The sequence below is a fragment of the Camellia sinensis genome, chromosome 7 (assembly GCF_055761805.1).
Source record: "Camellia sinensis isolate YWXY chromosome 7, ASM5576180v1, whole genome shotgun sequence".
In the NCBI taxonomy this organism is placed as follows: domain Eukaryota; kingdom Viridiplantae; phylum Streptophyta; class Magnoliopsida; order Ericales; family Theaceae; genus Camellia; species Camellia sinensis.
This window is the reverse complement of record NC_138967.1, coordinates 194,411,690-194,431,117: the sequence shown is the minus strand read 5'-3', so window position 1 is coordinate 194,431,117 and position 19,428 is coordinate 194,411,690. Positions and strand designations below refer to the sequence as shown.

At 31.5% G+C, this 19,428-nt stretch overlaps 1 protein-coding gene and 1 pseudogene across 3 annotated transcripts; both read right to left on the bottom strand.

Annotated features, from left to right (window-relative positions):
- Positions 1 to 1,969: 1,969 nt before the first annotated feature.
- On the bottom strand, positions 1,970 to 8,408 carry LOC114308407 (putative amino acid permease 7; annotated as a pseudogene). The gene is made up of 8 exons (XR_014336856.1): positions 8,315 to 8,408; positions 5,202 to 5,438; positions 4,932 to 5,027; positions 4,546 to 4,714; positions 4,465 to 4,488; positions 4,039 to 4,200; positions 3,610 to 3,837; positions 1,970 to 2,650 (listed from the first exon to the last, which is right to left on the bottom strand). The product of XR_014336856.1 is annotated as a putative amino acid permease 7 (transcript).
- Positions 8,409 to 10,958: 2,550 nt separating this feature from the next.
- Positions 10,959 to 17,717, bottom strand: LOC114308421 (putative amino acid permease 7). Of its 2 annotated transcripts, XM_082881712.1 has the most exons (7): positions 17,011 to 17,717; positions 14,972 to 15,208; positions 13,252 to 13,345; positions 12,884 to 13,098; positions 12,083 to 12,216; positions 11,758 to 11,985; positions 10,959 to 11,589 (listed from the first exon to the last, which is right to left on the bottom strand). In XM_082881712.1, the coding sequence occupies exons 1-7, from the start codon at positions 17,069 to 17,071 to the stop codon at positions 11,188 to 11,190; spliced, it is 1,371 nt and encodes a 456-aa protein (XP_082737838.1). In that variant the 5' UTR covers positions 17,072 to 17,717; the 3' UTR covers positions 10,959 to 11,187. The 2 variants fall into 2 exon arrangements, with proteins under 2 accessions (XP_082737838.1, XP_082737839.1); XM_082881713.1 differs by lacking the exon at positions 14,972 to 15,208 and having other exon boundaries at positions 17,011 to 17,220.
- Between the last annotated feature and the right edge of the window lie 1,711 nt (positions 17,718 to 19,428).

Genomic DNA, 19,428 nt, shown 5'->3' with positions numbered 1-19,428 from the left:
TAGGATGTATTGGGCAGAGTTGTTACAGGTTGGTTGGGCTTTGGTTTCAATTCTTTGTTGCCCAGTTTTTAGGAGGTCCGCTCGAGCGGGTCTTCTTGCGCTCGAGCGGAGATTGCACGCTCCCAGTATTTTGGTGCTCTGCAGAACTTCTGCAGGCATGTTTTCCACGCTCGAGCGGGTTTTTTTGCGCTCGAGCTGTGGCACTGTAGCGTTGGCGCTCGAGCGGGTAGTACTTTTTGGTGTAAGTTCTGGGAGGGGGAAATCCACGCTCAAGCGGACTGGTTTTCGCGCTCGAGCGGATGTACTTTATTCTTGTGTCTTGGCGCTCGAGCGGGCCTTATTGTGCTCGAACGGACCTAGTTTTTTGTTCTTGACGCTCGAGCGTTGTGTTCTCCGCTCGAGCGGGAATGTCGTATATCAGTTGGCAGCTGGGCATTTTAAAATCACTTTTTACATTCTCTCTCTCTCTCTTACTTTCTAAAAAGACATTTTGAGAGTTCCTTCTCTAGAAATTCCCTTCTCTCTAGGGTTTGATCTAGTTAGAGTGTTTCCTTTTCCTTCGGCCTTTGTAAAAGTTAGGTTGATCGTCGAGGGCTACACATTGATCCGAGAATATTGAGTTTTGGAGCACGTTGAGTTTCTTCACCTTCTTTTCTTGAGCTCCGAATTTGAGGTAGGGATTCCTACTCACTCTTATGGTCTTTGACCTAGATTTTTGGTTGTTTTGATAAAGTGTTGAAGTTGGGTAATTTTGGGACTTAGGGCTTCAAAATGTTAAAAGATGAGTTGTTATTTTGAGTCTAAAATGTGTATTGTGGGTTCAAAATAATGATATCATTATTGGTTGTTGATATTTAGACCATTGGGTCAATATTTGGAAATCAGGTGGAAAACCCTAATTTTTGGAAAAATTGTGACTTTATGGAATTGAGTTGGAAATAATGAAATTGGTTCATTATATGGTTGAATAGTGGAGTTAGATTTATTAATCGCTCACTTTTGAAAACATTGATATTTTATCTGTTGGAGCTTTTATTATCTGTTTAGAAATAATTGCTTGGGCTACCGGTGGAGGGTAGTTTTGATTGTTGTAGACAATGCATGATGATTAGGCAAACTAAAACTAATCAATTGGATATGTCATAGAGTATGACGGTTGATAGAATACATTAACGTTATGTATTGATTGATTGTGTATATGACCTTTGTGTATATACGTTGTGTGTGTGGGAGGAGATAGGGGATGTACTCCACGGTTTAGGGGAAGATAGAGGACGGACCTCTAAACCGGATGTTGTTTAGGAGGAGATAGGGGATAGACTCCACTGATACAGCTCATATGCTTGTCAGATAATGTGTTGATATAGCTCATATGCTTATCTTTGGAAGTGTTGATACAGCTCATATGCTTATCTTTGGAAGTGTTGATATAGCTAATATGCATATCTGTTGAAATGTGGATGCAGCTTGTATGCTTATCTATTGAGATGTTCATACAACTAGTATGTTTATCTATCGTAAAAATAGGAAATGTTTAATATGAGTCACTGTCTCATATAAGTGGTTGGCCAGGTTCTGAGCCGTTGATATAAATTGTGAAATTGATAAGAAATGGAAATTGAAATGAAACATGAACATAGTGGTCATGAAATGGAAATGGGTTATGAATTGGTTTATGGAAATTGAACATTTATTAATTGCTAATGTCTTAGTTATTGCTCATACTGTGTTTAGCATATCTCTACTGGGCGTTGGCTCACCCTTTATGGGACATGTTTTCAGGTACAGGTAGTATGCCACCTCCAAGGACATAGCTTGGATGATGATGTATATCAAGCCAAGGGCTTATTTTGTATAAAGTTAGTACTCTTCTTTTGTGTAACCAGGTGTTGACTTGGAAAGCTATAAGTCCATAGGGCATTTGCTTTTGTTGTTAACATGTAATACAGTTGTAAGAATTACTCTGATGAATAGAAATGGTTGGTTTCTTTTATATCAATGCATGTCTAAAGTGTTGGGTTTTATGTATTATTTTGAGGGCGTTACAAGAAAGAAGTTAAAAAAAAAATCATAGTAATCCTAACAATGCTGAGGCCACTCTAATAAAAATCTAGAGATATGCCCAAAACATAATCTTAAGCTATTGTTCTTTGTTAACAATTCACAAAACAATTAAACAACTTCCCATATATCCAACCGGGGCTGCTATCATTATTCATTCTTCACTGAGACAAGAACATAGTTTTTCTCAGCTCAACTTTGCTGATGTAAGTCCCTCAATTGACCCGACCAACGCGAACATAGTCATAAGCAAACAAACAATGCTAAAAGCATGAAGAGCGATCCACTTAGTCGACCATGCTTCAATGTTCGTCTGCATGAAGTACATTTCCATAGGAAAATATATAGAAAGTGGCCAAAAATTCAAGGCTCCCAAAACTCCCAAAACTTGGTTGAAGTATGGAAAGATCATCGCAATCACAGTTGTTGACGCCACATAAGTTGTGCGAAAACAGAGTCTGAGAAGATTTAGTCTGAGAATTAGGAAAAAGGGAAGTTTCAAAGTGTAGTCATAGTTCACAAATCCACTGTTTGGGAACTTCCTTGCAAACCATTTGTCTACCAGTGCAAAAAGTGGCTGACTGAATACCTGCCAAAATACAAATATGGAAAGGAATTACGATTTTATTTGCTAAAAAAAAAAGAAGAAAAAATAATTAGATAAATAGTATTGATCATACATACAATTTATATTGAACTAAAGCAAATTTACCACTTATATGGGATTTTTTGACAGCATGAGGGGTAATTGAAAGCAACTAAGCAAATTGAAGTAGGGTTTTTGGATTAGATTATATGAAATTATTAGTCTTGGGATCAATAGTTTTGGGCTTATCAATGAATCTTATCCCACATTTGGAATGCCCTAGATTAGGAGGGGGATTAGAAGAATCCTATCCTATCTTATGTGTGTTTTGAACCACTAAACATGGACTGCATAGTACAATGAAAATAGTTTGAGGATATTTTAACCTTGTCCCATATTTGGAATGTCCCTAGATTAGAAGGGAGATTGGAAGAACCCTATCCTATCTTATGTTTGTTTTGAACCACTAAACATGGACTACATAGTACAATGACCATAGTTCGAGGATATTTTAACCTTTTAACCCCCTAATCTAGATCTTCCTTAATCCTCTTGTTTTGTATCCCATCCCCTTAACCACTAAGCATGGACTCAATAGTCCCTTTTATGAGGGATATACAGTCCAGAGGGACTATCAATCTAAACGTTTATTTTTGTATCCAAACATGAAATTCGAAAATGACCATAATATGGAGTCCAATCACATAACCTAATCGCTCCAAAGTCTAACCGAACACATCAAGTGGGTGTTATTAAAAGACATCTATAATGTAGAGGCTAGATTATCTATCCAGATTCTTCCTTATCCTCTATCCCAAGGCCCCCCATCTCTATCACACAATGGATTAGAGGGGCATCGGGACAAGGGAAAGGAAAATTTGACAGAGGATCCCCTGCCTTCATAACTATCCTAACGAAAAAAGAAAAGAAAAAGATCAAGTGATATGTCTAACAGGTAGTACCTGATATCCTCCAACCAAATGAAGAACAATGCAAGCATTAGCAAAGTCAATAAGCTAGTAAGGCTCATAGAATCTTAAGCCAGTCAAGAGGCTCCCCGGAGTTGAATCACCGAAGGCTGCATATCCGAAGCCGCCGCAGCAGAGGTAGAAGAAAGTTGTGATGCATACTGCTATAGTTGAGGCCTTCTTCATTATCTCATTTTCCGGTGGAGGCGACTTCAAAGTATCCTTTGGTGTGTTTTTGCAATTTTCAATCACATTAACTTGAGATTCTTCATTGGTTATGTGAAGTTGGACTTGGTAATTGATCGAGAATGAGAAAGTCCAAGTACACAAAGAAATTTCACAGAACATCGGTGTTTCATTCTTTGAAATTTTTCTGTATTCCTAGTGCAACTGATCGGAAATTAAAAATTGAAAGTGGCTTACCTGTATTTCAATGAGAATGATGGAGTATGAATAGGCAAAAGCAATGTCCCCAAGTGCTTGAGAAACCAACCATACTTTCTCAAGTGTAGTAGAAGTTGAGACTCCTGCAATGTTACCTTTGATTACTCCATCTCCTGCAATTGAATGTTGAAGAAATTCATGATTAAATCAACATATATGCACCGAAACTTTTGATTGGTTTACTTATTCATATTTTTTCAAGGCATGTAAGCACATAATTTCTTTTTATTTGGCAAACGCACGACCAATGCGATGTTTCAGGAAGACATGATAATTACACCTAACACAAAAGCTCTCCTAAGCACATAATTTCAAATGGTAAAAGATTATTTACAAAAATGTTAAAGAAAATTATATCAAACTGAACAATCAACTATATAAGAAAGTCTAACAACACATACCCACCTGCAAGCCCAATTCCAACAACAACTACATCAATACAAGAAGAAACACCATAATGGAGAAAATTGGGTATTTGAGACATGCCTTGAAGGACATGGTTGCAGCAACAACAGAGAGTCATTCCATATTATGAAAATTGGGTATTTGAGAAACCACAATTTGTGATAATCCAAATATTAGCATATAATAAGTATCTCCATATTCACAATTAACCTCATGCCCATACTGTGGTAACAATTTGATTTCTGTATTGCTCAGCATCAATTTAAAATTTGGGAAAACAAAAAGATTAAACATCACCATAATAAGAAGGTATACATGTGTTCACAGTTTCAAATCATAGTAAATGCTCCAAATTAATTCTTGTTGAGCTAATCAAATATTGTGGGGTAACATATATTACATAACTCATGTTACTTTTCAATAAATAAAAAATAAAAATTTTGAAAGAACATAAATATATATAGAGCACCTCATGCTGATAGCAGAAGTAATGGTGTAGGCAATGCCAATCCCATATAAGTTAATATTTACACAAAGTCCACATGCCCAAGAACTTCTCTCTCCTGAAAATGCCATGTTAAAAACACCATAAGAAAAATTCTAGAAACAAAAAAATCAATTATAGAATTAGACATAATCGTCTCACATGAGGTGAATCTCATATTTATACAAAAAATTTGTGTTCGATTCTATTATTAATTTTTGTGCAGATGGAAGAACTGTAATGACAATGTTACCTAAATTGAAGTGGACAGCTTCCAAGTAGGAGTGGTTTCTAGTGGGGCCAAGCTCAGGGTAAGGAGATCTGTAGCAGTTGGAGAGAAGAAAGGCAGAGATGAGAGTGATGAAAGCAAAGAAGAGCATAGAGAATGAGCCTCCAATCCAACCTAGCTGAGCCATACACCACGCCAGTGATAGAACCCCTGACCCTATCACTCCTGTTATTATGTGGGCCACCGCTGTCCATTCATTTCCTGTTTCACCATTTCCATTTATTTTCAATAATCAAATTCATTTCTACAATTCAAAAAATAAATAAATACATTACCATCAAAAGTTCCATCTAAGGGGTGGTTTAGGATGCTTTAAAAAATTGTACATTTTGACTTTTTATAAATAAAAAAAATGTGTAAAAAAATAGAGAGGAGATATTGATAGATGTTGATTGATTTGACCTAAATAAGTGTTTGTATACAAAAAAAAAAAAAAAAAAAAAAAAAAAAACACTTTTTTAGTGCATGTCAAATACCTACTAAGTGTGCATCTAATTGTTGCTTCTTTGACTAATCAACAATATTAACTACATTACCAATGTACATTGGTATATAGATTAGGAAAAATTTATTACTCCATCCGTCCCAATTTGTTGATTTTTTTTTTTTTTTTTTTTTTGAGATTTTAACTTTTTAAGGGACATGCAATCATTACACTTAAATTTAAATTTCAAAGTATTTTTTCACTAATGTCCCTATCTTTTCAAAAATTTAATATATTTATAATTACTCAAAAAGGGTAGTTTTAAAAAATTAAATATTTTTTACTTTGACTTTCCAAATGGGACTACTATTTTGGAACATCCTAAAATGAAATAGTGGACCAACAATGGGACGGAAGGAATACATCTTAATAAAATGGTGTATGATTTGTAATTTTTTATTATGACTCATAATAATATTAGTTATGATATATTGTGGTGTTAATTATAATTAAGTTTGATTATGACCATAGAAGTCTTTGACTATGTATCAAGTAATGTTTAATTATTATTACTCATTGTGATCTATTTAATTACGATACCCATATTGATTAATATTCCAAACATTACTGAAATTATATAACAAACCAACAATGCAAAAAGAGCAGTAATACATTGTCACATGTAGTAATGACTCAAATATAATCTACACCATTTATTGGAGTAGATCCCACATCAATTGGTGTGGACTCTACCAATAGATGGTATGGATCATCTTTTGAGCATTATCACACGTGACACTCAACTATTTTTCATAAAATGATTTGTTATGATATTGAGAAATTATCTTATCTTTTAAAAGTCCTATGTTGGCGGTAACATGAATAGCAGGGTCTTAAAAATTGCATAATTTTAAAAACAAAAAAAAGTATGAAAATGACAATATATATAGGGTAAATTACACTGACACCCCTGAGCTTTATGTTTATTACAGTTCCTCCTCTTACCTTTTAGAAATTACATCTCCCCCTGAGGTTTAAAGTTTCATTACAGATTCCCCCTTCAGCCTTTTTAATTTTTTTAAATACCAATTTTACCCTCATTTGGTAAATTACATTGACACCCCTCACCTTTTAAAAATTACAATCCCCTTCCTAAGGTCTAAAGTAACATTACCAATTGCCCCCTCGGTTAGTATTAGTTAGAAGAAAAAAAATCATTGAAAAAAAAATTTTGCTAGTAAAATTTTTAAATTTTTGTTTAAAAACCAACTTAAACTCATTTTTTGAATTTAGGTTTTTTTCTCAAATTTACAAACTGAGACAACCATTTATAAACCAAAAAAATTATCAAACAAGTTTTTATGACAGTTTTTTAAATTTTTGTAAATATAAATTGAAAACTAAAAATGAAATGGTTACCAAACAGGTCTCAAATGGTAAAAATGTCGTAAAATTAACAAATAATCAAATAAGTTACCAACATAAGAAATGATTTATCAAAAGATTCTTAGGCTATGTATGGTTTGATTTTTAAATTAAAAATTAATTTGGTTAAGAAATAAAAAATAAAAAAATAATTTTCATTTCGTTTAAAAAATAATTTCATTTCGTTTAAGAAATGGCCCAAGAATATTTTGATAAGTCATTTCTTACGTTGGTAACTTATTTAATTATTTATTTATTTTACGATATTTTTACCATCTAAGACTTGTTTGGTAACCATTTCGTTTTTAGTTTTCAATTTATACTTACAAAAATTTTAAAAACTGTTATAAAAACTTGTTTGATAATTTTTTTGGTTATTAAATGGTTGTCTCAGTTCGTAAATTTGAGAAAAAAATATAAATTCAAAAAATGAGTTTACGTTGGTTTTTAAACAAAAATTTAAAAAATTTGCTAACAAATTTTTTTTTTTCAATTAAATATTTTTTCAATTAATTTTTTTCCAATTAATTTTTTTTCAATGATTTTTTTTTTTTCAACTAATACTAACCAAGGGGGCAATTGGTAATACTACTTTAAACCTTAGGGAGGGGATTGTAATTTTTAAAATGTGAGGAGTGTCAATGTAATTTACCCAATAAGGGTAAAATTGGTATTTAAAAAAATTAAAAGGGCTGAGAGGAAAATCTGTAATGAAACTTTAAACCTCAGATGGGAAGATATAATTTTCAAAAGATAAGAAAAACTGTAATAAACATAAATCTCAAGAAATATTAATATAATTTACCCATATATATATATATATGACCGTGGACTTACATTAAAATTTCTAGTGTCATGAGCAGTCTAATCTCATTCATCATTGCTCTATTATTTTATCTAATAGATGCCTTTCTTCATATCTAGGAAAATATTTGCTGACGTGGAGATTAATTTTTCCCCAAACCATCTTTTTGAATAATGTTAGTTATACTAAACTTTCTATCAAATAAATGAACAAATATTTGATATAAATGTGAAGTCTGCAATCCCCATCATGTAAGATATTTAGTTATTTATTTGATAAAAAATTTAGAGCCAATAACATTTTCCATCTTTCTTTCCTTTCTTTTTCGGTTTTGCGAAGTTAACATTTATTTTGAATCGAATAGAGAAGGAAAAAGAGAAAGAGAAATTAACAGAAAAATAAAGAGTGTAGTAGTAGACAAACCAGTTCTGTGGATGGGTTGATCATGAGGAGACAAAGCAAGGCTTGATTGCAACAAGAATGGAGTCTGATGATGAACCTCAGTTACCACTCCCATGGCCTTTGCAGAAGAATTTACTTAATTTCTTTCAACACAACCCTCCTCACTACTCAACTTTTATATATATTTTTTTGTATATTATATATACACACATGTTTTTGTATCCACAGAGAGTGAGAGAGAGACAACACGTTGGAATCATGGAAATAGTACTGTTCAAGAGAACTTTGGGCATGTTTAATTGGGTGGATTAGAGCATGGGATTAGAATTATTAATCCGTGGACCCAATTATCTTATGTTTGTTTTAACATTTTATTTTAGGATTATTAATCCAATGGATAATTAATCCAACAAATTTGTAGGATTATTAGTAATGGGGGTAGGGGTAAGATTATTAATCCAATGAATATTAATCCAATTGGACAGTGAATACCAGACTAATTTAATAGGATTATTAATACTTCACTACTAGTTTTGTGAATCAAACATGGCCTGAGGGTTGTTTGGAATTAGCTCAAATGTTTCTTAAAATTAATATAAAAAGAAAGAAAAGAAAAGAAAAGAAAAGAAAGAAAGAATTACCAATTTCAAACTAAAACTTATGGGGGATTGGGTTAATTATTAATGGAACTAATTTATTATATATTTGGTTTCATTGTATAATTTTTTAATTCAATAGTATGACAGGATTCAACACTCAATTCCACCAATAGAGAATAATAGAAATTTATGAACAAAATTAGGGGATCTTCTTAACTCAGACCCTTCCAAACATGAGACCAAATAGGGGTCTCAAGATTCTAAAGTATCTCTTAAATAATTAAAAATTATAATTATGGCTCATGAATTCAAAAAAGTAATTAAATCATTTCAATTAATTACAAAACAATTTTTGTAATTATTGGGAAGTGTATAGTAGACTTTTCTTGAAACTAGAACTGGTTGTCTTAAAAAAACAAAAAAAAAAAAAGAAGAAAAAAAAGATTGTCAGGCATCATTAGATTTCCAATCCTTTGTGATTTGATTCATTTGATTTATGTCCAAATAATTTTCTTGTTATTTAAAAATTGGGTAAATTATACTGACACCTCTTAAGGTTTATATTTGTTATAGTTCCCCCCTCACTTTTTAAAAATTACATCTGCCAAGTTTCATTACAGATTCTCCCCTCAGCAATTTAATTTTTTTAAATATAAATTTTGCCCTCATTACGTAAATTACATTGACACCCTTCACATATTAAAAATTATAATCCCCTCCCTAAGATTTAAAGTAGCATTACTAATTGTCACCTCGGTTAATATTAGTTGAAAAAAAAAATCTTTAAAAAAAATTAATTGAAAAAAAAATTTGTTAGTAAAATTTTTTAATTTTTATTTAAAAACCAACGTAAGCATATTTTTTGAATTTACGTTTTTTCCTCAAATTTACAATTGAGAGTACCATTTATAAATCAAAAAAATTATCAACCAAGTTTTTATGACAGTTTTTAAAATTTTTGTAAATATAAATTGAAAACTGAAAACTAAATGGTTACCAAACAGACTTCAGATGGTAAAAATGTCATAAAATTAATAAATAATTAAATAAGTTAGTAACGTAAGAAATGACTTATCAAAAGATTCTTAGGCTATGTATGGTTTGATTTTTAGAAATTTTTCTTTAAAATAAAAAAATTAATTCAGTTAAGAAATAAGAAATAAAAAATAATTATCATTTTTATATTATTTTTATCTTTCGAGTGGTTAGAAATAATTTTTTAAAAATTAAATTGAAACAGCCACACACATGTATATAATCTGCCCAAAAGTTAAAATAATAATTATTTTTTACCCTTAAATGATAATTATTTTTTATTTCTTAACCAAATTAATTTTTAATTTTTAAAATAAATTTCTAAAAATCAAACCATACATAACCTAAGAATCTTTTGATAAGTCATTTCTTACGTTGGTAACTTATTTAATTATTTGTTAATTTTACGACATTTTTCCCGTTTGAGGCCTGTTTTGATAACCATTTCATTTTCAGTTTTCAATTTATATTTACAAAAATTTTAAAAACTGTCATAAAAACTTATTTGATAATTTTTTTGGTTTATAAATGGTTGTCTCAGTTTGTAAATTTGAGGAAAAAACGTAAATTCAAAAAATGAGTTTACGTTGGTTTTTAAACAAAAATTTAAAAATTTTACTAACAAAATTTTTTTTCCAATTAATTTTTTTTTTCCAACTAATACTAACAAAGGGGTAATTGGTAATGCTACTTTAAACCTTAGGGAGTGGATTGTAATTTCTAAAATGTGAGGGGTGTCAATGTAATTTACCCAGTGAGGGCAAAATTGGTATTTAAAAAAATTAAATTACTGAGGGAAAAATCTGTAATGAAACTTTAAACTTCAGGGGGGAGACGTAATTTTCAAAAGATGAGGGAGAGAATTGTAATAAATATAAATTTCAGGAGGTGTCAATATAATTTACCTTGAAAAATTATTCAAAAAATTGCACTTATAGCAAATCCTTTGCTTTATCTTATCAAGAACAAATATTACTACAATGGCTAATAACTTTAGTTTTAACTTTTATTACAAAATGACATAACACACATGATGAAATAGCGTAACATTTCTTAAAATGTGCTCTTTTTACATATGCACGTTATAGATTTCAAAAAATACATATAGAATGCAATAACAAACTTAAGTGCCTATCACATTAAAACAAAAATCCCAAACACTGTAATATCAAAAATATCACTAACACACTATTCTGATGAATGATACTGTATGAAAATTCTGAAGTAAAAAAAAAAAAAAAAAAAAAAAAAACATTTTCCTTAGCTCAGTTTTGCCCTTATAAGTCCTTCAACTGACCCAATCAAGGCCAGTATTGAGACAATCAAGCAAACAATGCTAAAAGTTTGAAGAACAATCCACTTTGTAGTCCAAGCCCCAATCTTCTTCTGCACAAGGTACATTTCCACAGGGAAATATATTGCCAAGGGCCAAAAGTTTAGTGCCCCTAACACTCCCAAAACTTGGTTAAAGTAAGGGAAGATCACTGCAATTACGGTGGTTGATATAACATAAAATGTCCGAAAACATAGCCTAAGCGGATTCAACTGAAAACCCGGCAACAATGGGAGCTTGAAGTTGTAGAAATTGTTCACAAATCCGCTGTTTGGATACTTCTTACCAAACCATCTTTCTGCAATTGCAAACACTGGCTGACTGTATACCTAACAAATGAATGTGAATGGCCGTAGTAAGCATCTGTGATGGCGAATATGTAAGCAGAGCAATGACAAAGATATTGCATTCCTATGCTAACATCATGATGTTATTATATCTCTGCAGCGAAGATAAAGTAACATCATCAAAATTGAAATGAAACAATGTTTATATACCTGATATCCTCCAACTAGATGTAGAATAATGCAAGCATTAGCGAAATCAATGAGCCAGAAGGGCTCATAGAATCCGAATCCTGACAAGAGGTTTCCAGGTGTTTTATCCCCGAAGGCTGCGTATCCGAAGCATCCACAACAGAGGTAGAAGAAGGTGGTGATAAAGATTGCAGACATGGAGGCCTTCTTCATGGCTCGGTTTTCTGGCGGAGGCGACTTCAAAGTATCCTTTTCATTGCATTCAATTTTACATATTTTTCTTTTTTAAAAATTCTTGAAACATATAGAAGTGTGAAATTTATCAAACGGAGAGAATAAACTATACCTGTATTTCTAAAAGAATCATTGTATATGGATAGGCAAAAGCAACATCTCCAAGTGCTTGAAAGACCAACCACAATTTCTTAGTTGCAGTGCCTGCTGGGACTCCTCCAATGCTCCCCATGATCTTCTTATTTTCTGCAATTTCAAAAGCAAGAAACCGTTTGGATAAGTTGATTTCAAATCAAGGGATTTGGGATTAAATTTTATAATTTATAAGAGATTAGCTTCATTTCTAGTTGAAATTCAAAATTATGTCGACTTTTACTATTTTTAAGGGAGTTGCTTCCCAGGCAAGGTTTTCTAAACTTGCCCTATAGACTAAATCTCGGATATTTAAAATTATCAACAAATCACAAGTATCAATTACGCTCAGAAGACATTAACGAGAATCGAACCCAAGATGTCCGAATTATAGCTAGTCTCAAAGTTCACCCTCTTAAATGCATGTTTGCACAAGACCTTTTGGCCCTGGCTGGGTATATCGATGGGGATATAAGTGTTTGACTAGATATAAAATCTAATGGGATTTACAAGTTTTTTTGCCTCTCTATATCCCATATTTGGTTCCTCTGTATATAAGGAGTTCAGATATTATATCCCTCAAAAGAGTGGGATATTGCTTGTCCTCTATCACCAGATATAAGTTCATCCTTCATCCAATGGTCAAAAAGAAATCAGTCTCATTTGATTCCGTATTATATCCTACTCTAATCAAAGTAAAAATAGCCCCACAATATATATAATTCATATCATATCTTAAAAAAAAAAAAATTGGGGGGGGGAGGAGAATTTGAAGGCATACTAATGACAGTTGCAAAGCCAAGTACAAAGCCAATGGAAGCGTAAAAGAAGGACATGATTGCTGCAACAAAAGAGAGCCATGCCATGTTGTGGAAATCTGGAATCTGTGACGCTACAATCTGTACTACTCCAAATAGCACCATATACACTGTATCCCCATAGTCACATGAAGCCTCGTGCCCTTCTTTGTGATAACAGTTTGATTTCTGAATTGCTCTGTAATTTCATATACCCATTTAAATAAATACAAAGGGACTTCAAAAAAAAAACAAAACAAAACAAAAAAATGAAAGTTGTAACACAACTCTCATACATGAGTTATGTATAATTCTATAATCAGATTCTATACACATGGACAAAATAGCGTACCTAACACTAGCTGCGGAGGTAATAACATAGGCGACTCCACACCCATACATGCATTCCTGCAAAAACAGTCCACTTATTCTTTTGCTGTTCTCTCCTGAAAAAACAATTACAAATTCATCCTCTCTTATGCCTTTTTCAATAAAAATAACAATTTATCCCAGAAAATTAACCTCAGTAGAATGTGGTGGTTTGGGATTTACTCAATTTTTGTTTTTTTGTTTTTTTTTTTTGGAAGAGGGGGGGGGGGGGGGGGGGGGGGGTGGGGCGGGGTTTGTTAAGAATGAATATTGGGCACAACACTGTCATTTTTGCACATGATCTCTTACTAACCAAACAAGTGAGTTGAGATTTTTCACTTAAACAACTAAACCGCCTGACTGGACTTTATTTAAAACTATTTGATACCACAAAGCCATTATAGTTAATATCACCTTCAGTTATGCTACGAAAATTGGTGAACATAAAGGGGCCAAGGCCAGGTGGGAAAATTTTCGAAATCTTGATTAGTTCAATGCAATTTTAAGCATTTATTATAATATAAAAAATATATATATATATATATATATTAGCTCTCTAAATCTATATAATTTTACTTCAACTTTCTCAAACTGCACAAAATAAAATTTGATTAGTCTATGCAATTTTGAATATTCATACAAGAAATTAACATTTTAACCCCATCCCAAAATCTGGAGAAAAAAAAAATAAAAAAAAAATAAAAAAAAATTGATTAATGTAGGATCAAGCCCACAAAGGGGTGAGCAGCGGATATACGGATCCGCCAAAACCGAACTGATCCGCCACATTTTGGACGGATGTGTGATGACGAACGGACGGTTGCAGATTGATTTTCTCTAATCCGCCAATCTGACGAACAGATGGCGGATTTGAGATTCCTTTGGCCGCAATCGAACCGCCAAAACGCGAACACCCCTAGTAATTTATAAGACTTTGTGTTTTCAGTTTGTTTAAATATTCTGTTTGTGTTTTCAATTAAAAAAAATTAAATATTCTGTAAAAAAAAGTTTTCAACTTGAATATCTTTTTTGAATTGAAAAAAATAAACGTATTATTTATCTATATTTTTTTGTTTTTAAATCTATCTCTAAAAATAATAAATAGAAAATATGATATATGCTGATCGATTTTTGTTTTCAAAAACAGATATAGATGTAACAACACAGAGACATACAATCTCTACTACTGCTTTGTTCATACTTTTAGTGGTTTGAATTGTTTTATATTTTAAGAATCACGGATTGCAATACTTTATGTGGATGAGACATGCTGTGATTGTAGTATGTGGATGAGGCATACACTGATTGTGATATTCTAAAGTTTCAAACTTTCTTACTTTGGATGAGGCATACAGTAATTGTAGTATTTTTTTAAGTCATTAACTGTAATACTTTATTCTCTTCTTTTTTTTTTTTTTTGAGGAAGTGCACAAGTTGAATTATGTTGAAAATTTATAAAATTTTAAACCGCCAAACCGTCAATCCGCTCAATCCACATCCACCGGATTGACAAACGGATGCGGATTGATTTTTTCCAATCCGCCAATCTGACGGACGGATGACAGATTGAAAGTTCCGTGACCGCAACCGACCCGCGCCCAATGATGCCTTGATTTCAAGTGGATTTCTTATGTAATAACCGTTGATTTGGTAATTTTATTTTAATAAATAAAATTGAAATATTAGCAGAGAAAAGCACTGACCTAAATACAATTTAACAGCTTCCACGTAGGATTTGCTCCTGGTGGGGCCATATTCAGGATCAGGAGATCTGTAGCAATCACAGAGAAGGTCTGCTGAAACAATGGTGATGGCAGCAAAGACCAGCATAGTGAGTGGACCACCGACCCACCCTAGCTGAGCCGTGCTCCATGCAAGGGACAGTACTCCTGCCCCTATTACCCCTGTTATTACATGTGCAATTGCTGTCCATACCGTTCCTAATAGAATAGTACACAAAAATTAAAAAAAAATTAAAAAAATAAATTTATTAGTGTTACAAATAAATAAATAAATAACTTAAAATTATAATATTAGGCACTATTTAACATAATATTTTTTTATAAAAAATTAAAAAATATATTTATTTATATCATTTCAAACAACTCCCATATTATGAGGTGTATACAAAATTAGAGATAGAAAGTAATTGGGCATAGAAAGAAATTCAAGCTATCTGAAAATTTTTGACTTTGTCTTTTATATACTGTAACCCAACTAATCTGTCGTATTACACGTACAAACAGCTAAGAAATTAGAAATGGGTCCTAAATTGGTGAAATAATGGAGTGATGCATAGCTCCTAAATTTGGAAAGACACCCTCCACTTATTTTTTTCCCGCTTATGTGAGCTTGATCTAATCTTGCAAGTTATATCTATGTCCACTCAGTATTATTAGAAATATAAAAGCTAAACACAAAATAAGATATAAGACATTATTATGTCTCATTCTGTGTTTAATCTCTATATATAGGGGCTTATTTAAAATCTAACAAGACACTTTACAACTTATTTTATCTAGTTATTGTGGGGATCCTCTCATTTACCCATTGACTAATTTCAGAATGAAGTTCCATGAACCTCCCACACCAAATCTCACACATGTAACCATGTGAAAACTCTTTATTAAAAGATTATTAAACCAATTAATAATTAAAATCCACCAACAATCTTCATTATTTGTTTTTTAATAAATTAATGTTGTGATATATGTTAATAGGGTTACAAACAAACCGAACTGTTCATGAACAACTCAAACTCGACTAATTTAAAGCTTGTTTGAGCTTAACTCGTTTACTAAATGAACGAGTTCGAGCTTGATTTTTAGGCTCGTTTATTAATTGAGCCAAACTCAAGTAGTCCTAAGCTCAACTCGACAAGGTTCGTGAACATAAAAATAAATAAATAAATATTTATTTTTAATAATCTATTAAATAAATTTTCAATAATCTATTTTATTTTTTATTTATGTTTGGTGTTTGTGTAAATTTACATATTTGATTGATGAAATTTATTATTAATATAAGTATTATTATAAATTTTACTCATAATTTTGTAATTTTTTTATCTTAATAAATAAATAAATTTAAATTTGTTTTTTTTTTCAAACTCGAGCTCGACCTCAAGCTCGAACTCAGCTCATTTATCTAATTGAGCGACCTCGAGCCGAATTCGCGTTCAACAAATATTTGACGAACTGAGCTCGAACTCGATTTTTGAAACTCGAGTAGAGCTCAATTCGAACTTGAGCTCGACTAATTCTTAATAAACGAACTTTGAACATTTAAAAAATTGACTCAACTCATTTGCAGCCCTACATGTAGACAAATGATTGGCAAAAGTGCAATTGAATTTATTCTGAACTCTTTGTTTCACTATTTCTTTCTAAATGATTGGCAAAAGTGCAATTGAATTTATTCTGAACTCTTTGTTTCACTATTTCTTTCTAAATTTATTCTATTCAAAATTCGCTGACTTAAGCCTCAAAGAACAAAGAGTGTTTGATTGACACAACACCTGTGTCTAACTAAGATCTTCTTCACCATTTCTTATCACCGAATCGAGTTGAAACTATATGAGAAAACATTTTCATCAACTATCTTCTTTTTAGGAGAAGAAAGGAAAGTTCCAATTAATGGAAAACCTTGTTTAAGCAAAACATGATATATAGAAACTACAACTAAAAAAGTTGGGTAATTAATTAAGACTTGAGAGAGTGAGAGAGAGAGAGAGATTAATTACCAGTTCTTTTGAGAGGCTCCTCCACCTCCTCATGACTAAGAGCAACATTGAAGTTATTCATTAATGGAATGTGACTCTGTTGTTGGTCTCCTTCTCTCTTCTCCTTCACCGCTCACCAATCAATCATATATTCTCTGCCCTTTTTATCCCCCAGTCTACGAAAACTTATCAAAATTTTGGATTCTACTATCAAAACAACTTTTCATACACACTTTATCTAACATGGGTCTACTAGTTTATTTAATTATTCATCAATCTTAAAATATTATCACAAGATATTACTTACGTAATATTTGAAACCAATCACGTAATAAAAAAAATTATAAGTATAATATGTTATCTCACTTTTATTAGATAATTAATAGATAATAAAGAGGGTGTTTGGCAAGAAAAAAAATAGTCTAATTTAGGCTAAAATTCACAAAAAGACAAAATAGGCTAAAATAGCTAATAAGACAAAATATCACATCAAACCCATAATCATTTCACTTTTTCTCTCACAAACATCACATACAACTACAAAAAAATCCAATCATTTTCCTAAACACAAAAATTTTAGCCTACTAAAATAGTCAAAAACTAAAATAACCTACTAAAATAGTAACTTTCCAAACGAAGCCAAAGTATTGACTAAAAAATATCATATAGACAATATTACGCAATACTTCAAAAATATCTAATAATTTTTTTTATTCTTTCTTTTCTATATGATGTGAGCTGTGAGCATAGCCATCAGCCTAAAAATAGATGGAGAAAAGCACACCGCCCCACTCCTAATTGGATGTGCCCATACAACTCTTCTTTGGGTTCACTTCTAGTCAAACTCTTCAACTATCTTTAAAAATTTGATAAATTTCAGTTTCTTCATCAATTAAAAATGATTATCCTCTTATATTGTCTAATACTACATAAATATGATAATTTTTATTATCTTAATCACTCACGGTCGAGGTTATGCTAATACCATCTCAGGTATGCAATAATCTCCTTCAATATATACATACTTCTAGCAATATAATAGATAAAGTATTTAAATGTAAAATAATAAAAATCTTTAAGCACGATCGTCTTATTAGAAAATGCCACTAGTCTTCTTATGCATAAATTAGTTAGCAAATAATTTTAATGTGGATATGCTAAAATTTGGATCTAAGAGCAGCTCTAATGGCTTGTCATTGGAACTGCTATTGTCGTAATTTGGCAGCTCTACAAAAACAATCTACTCCAACGGCACTTTATAGCAGCTACTATATTTGAGAAATATCAAAGTTTATATCAAATTTGACACAATCTTTGGCAGCTATTATCCGTGTCCAAGAAACGTAGAAATTGGTCCACCGGACATCCAGCCCGTCATCTAGTGCGTTTGTTGAAATGGTCTGAGAAGATTTTCCAAAATGACAAATAACTATTAGAATACTATTATTATAATTTAACAATTTATTACTATTTATTGTTAAATTATAGCAACCACAATATTATAATAACATGAATCACTGGAGTTGTTCGTATGTTATTTGGAAACAAGCTAATGAATATCAGCAATGATTCATCCTACTAAAAATATCACTACTAATAGCACTAATGCATTAAAAAATAAAAAATAAAAAAAAATACAACTCCAAAACTAAAACATCACATTATTAATGACGGGACCCACTACCACATAATTAGTGGGAACACTAATTAGTGCTCCCAAACATTTTTAATGAATATAGGGATTCGACAACTGATGTGTGACTTAACAAGATGACAAAATGGAATCAAACACTTTTTCAAGTCACAAAACCAACTGGGTCATGTGGGAAGAAAATAAACAACCACATGAATATGAGAGTTTGGTGAAGATGCTTATGAAAACGATTTGTTAATAATTAAAAGTTGTTTGATGGTGCACTTCAATGGAGTATATGTTGGGTATATATTTTTAGTGGAGTATGAGATTTAATTGATTTATTAAAAATATTTTATTTAATTTGGTATTAGTTATAATATACTTTTATATATTATATCTGATTTTGAAAGTTTAATGAATATTTAATAATTTGTTTAGTAACAGTTAAAATTTTAATAAAAAGTTCAAGAATTAATAATATTTTTTTATTATTTTTTGCTATTTCGGTGTGCTACTTTTTGGCTAGTGCTTGTTAATTTTCTTTGATTTCAATTTCTAGTTGCCAACATTGATGATCCATTCGGTGGCGTGTGCTTGGAAAATTAATTCTGTGGCTTGAATTAATTTGGGTGTTGGGTTCATGCTAGTACTATGGTTGATTATTTGGATTTAGTGGTAGCTTGTTCAAGTTATTGTGTGGACCAGTTTGGATTGTTATTTTAGGTCTTTTTTAATTTTGTTTTGAAGATAATTTGTTCGTCTATTTGGTGAGATCTTTCTTCATAATTATTTTGTAATTATTT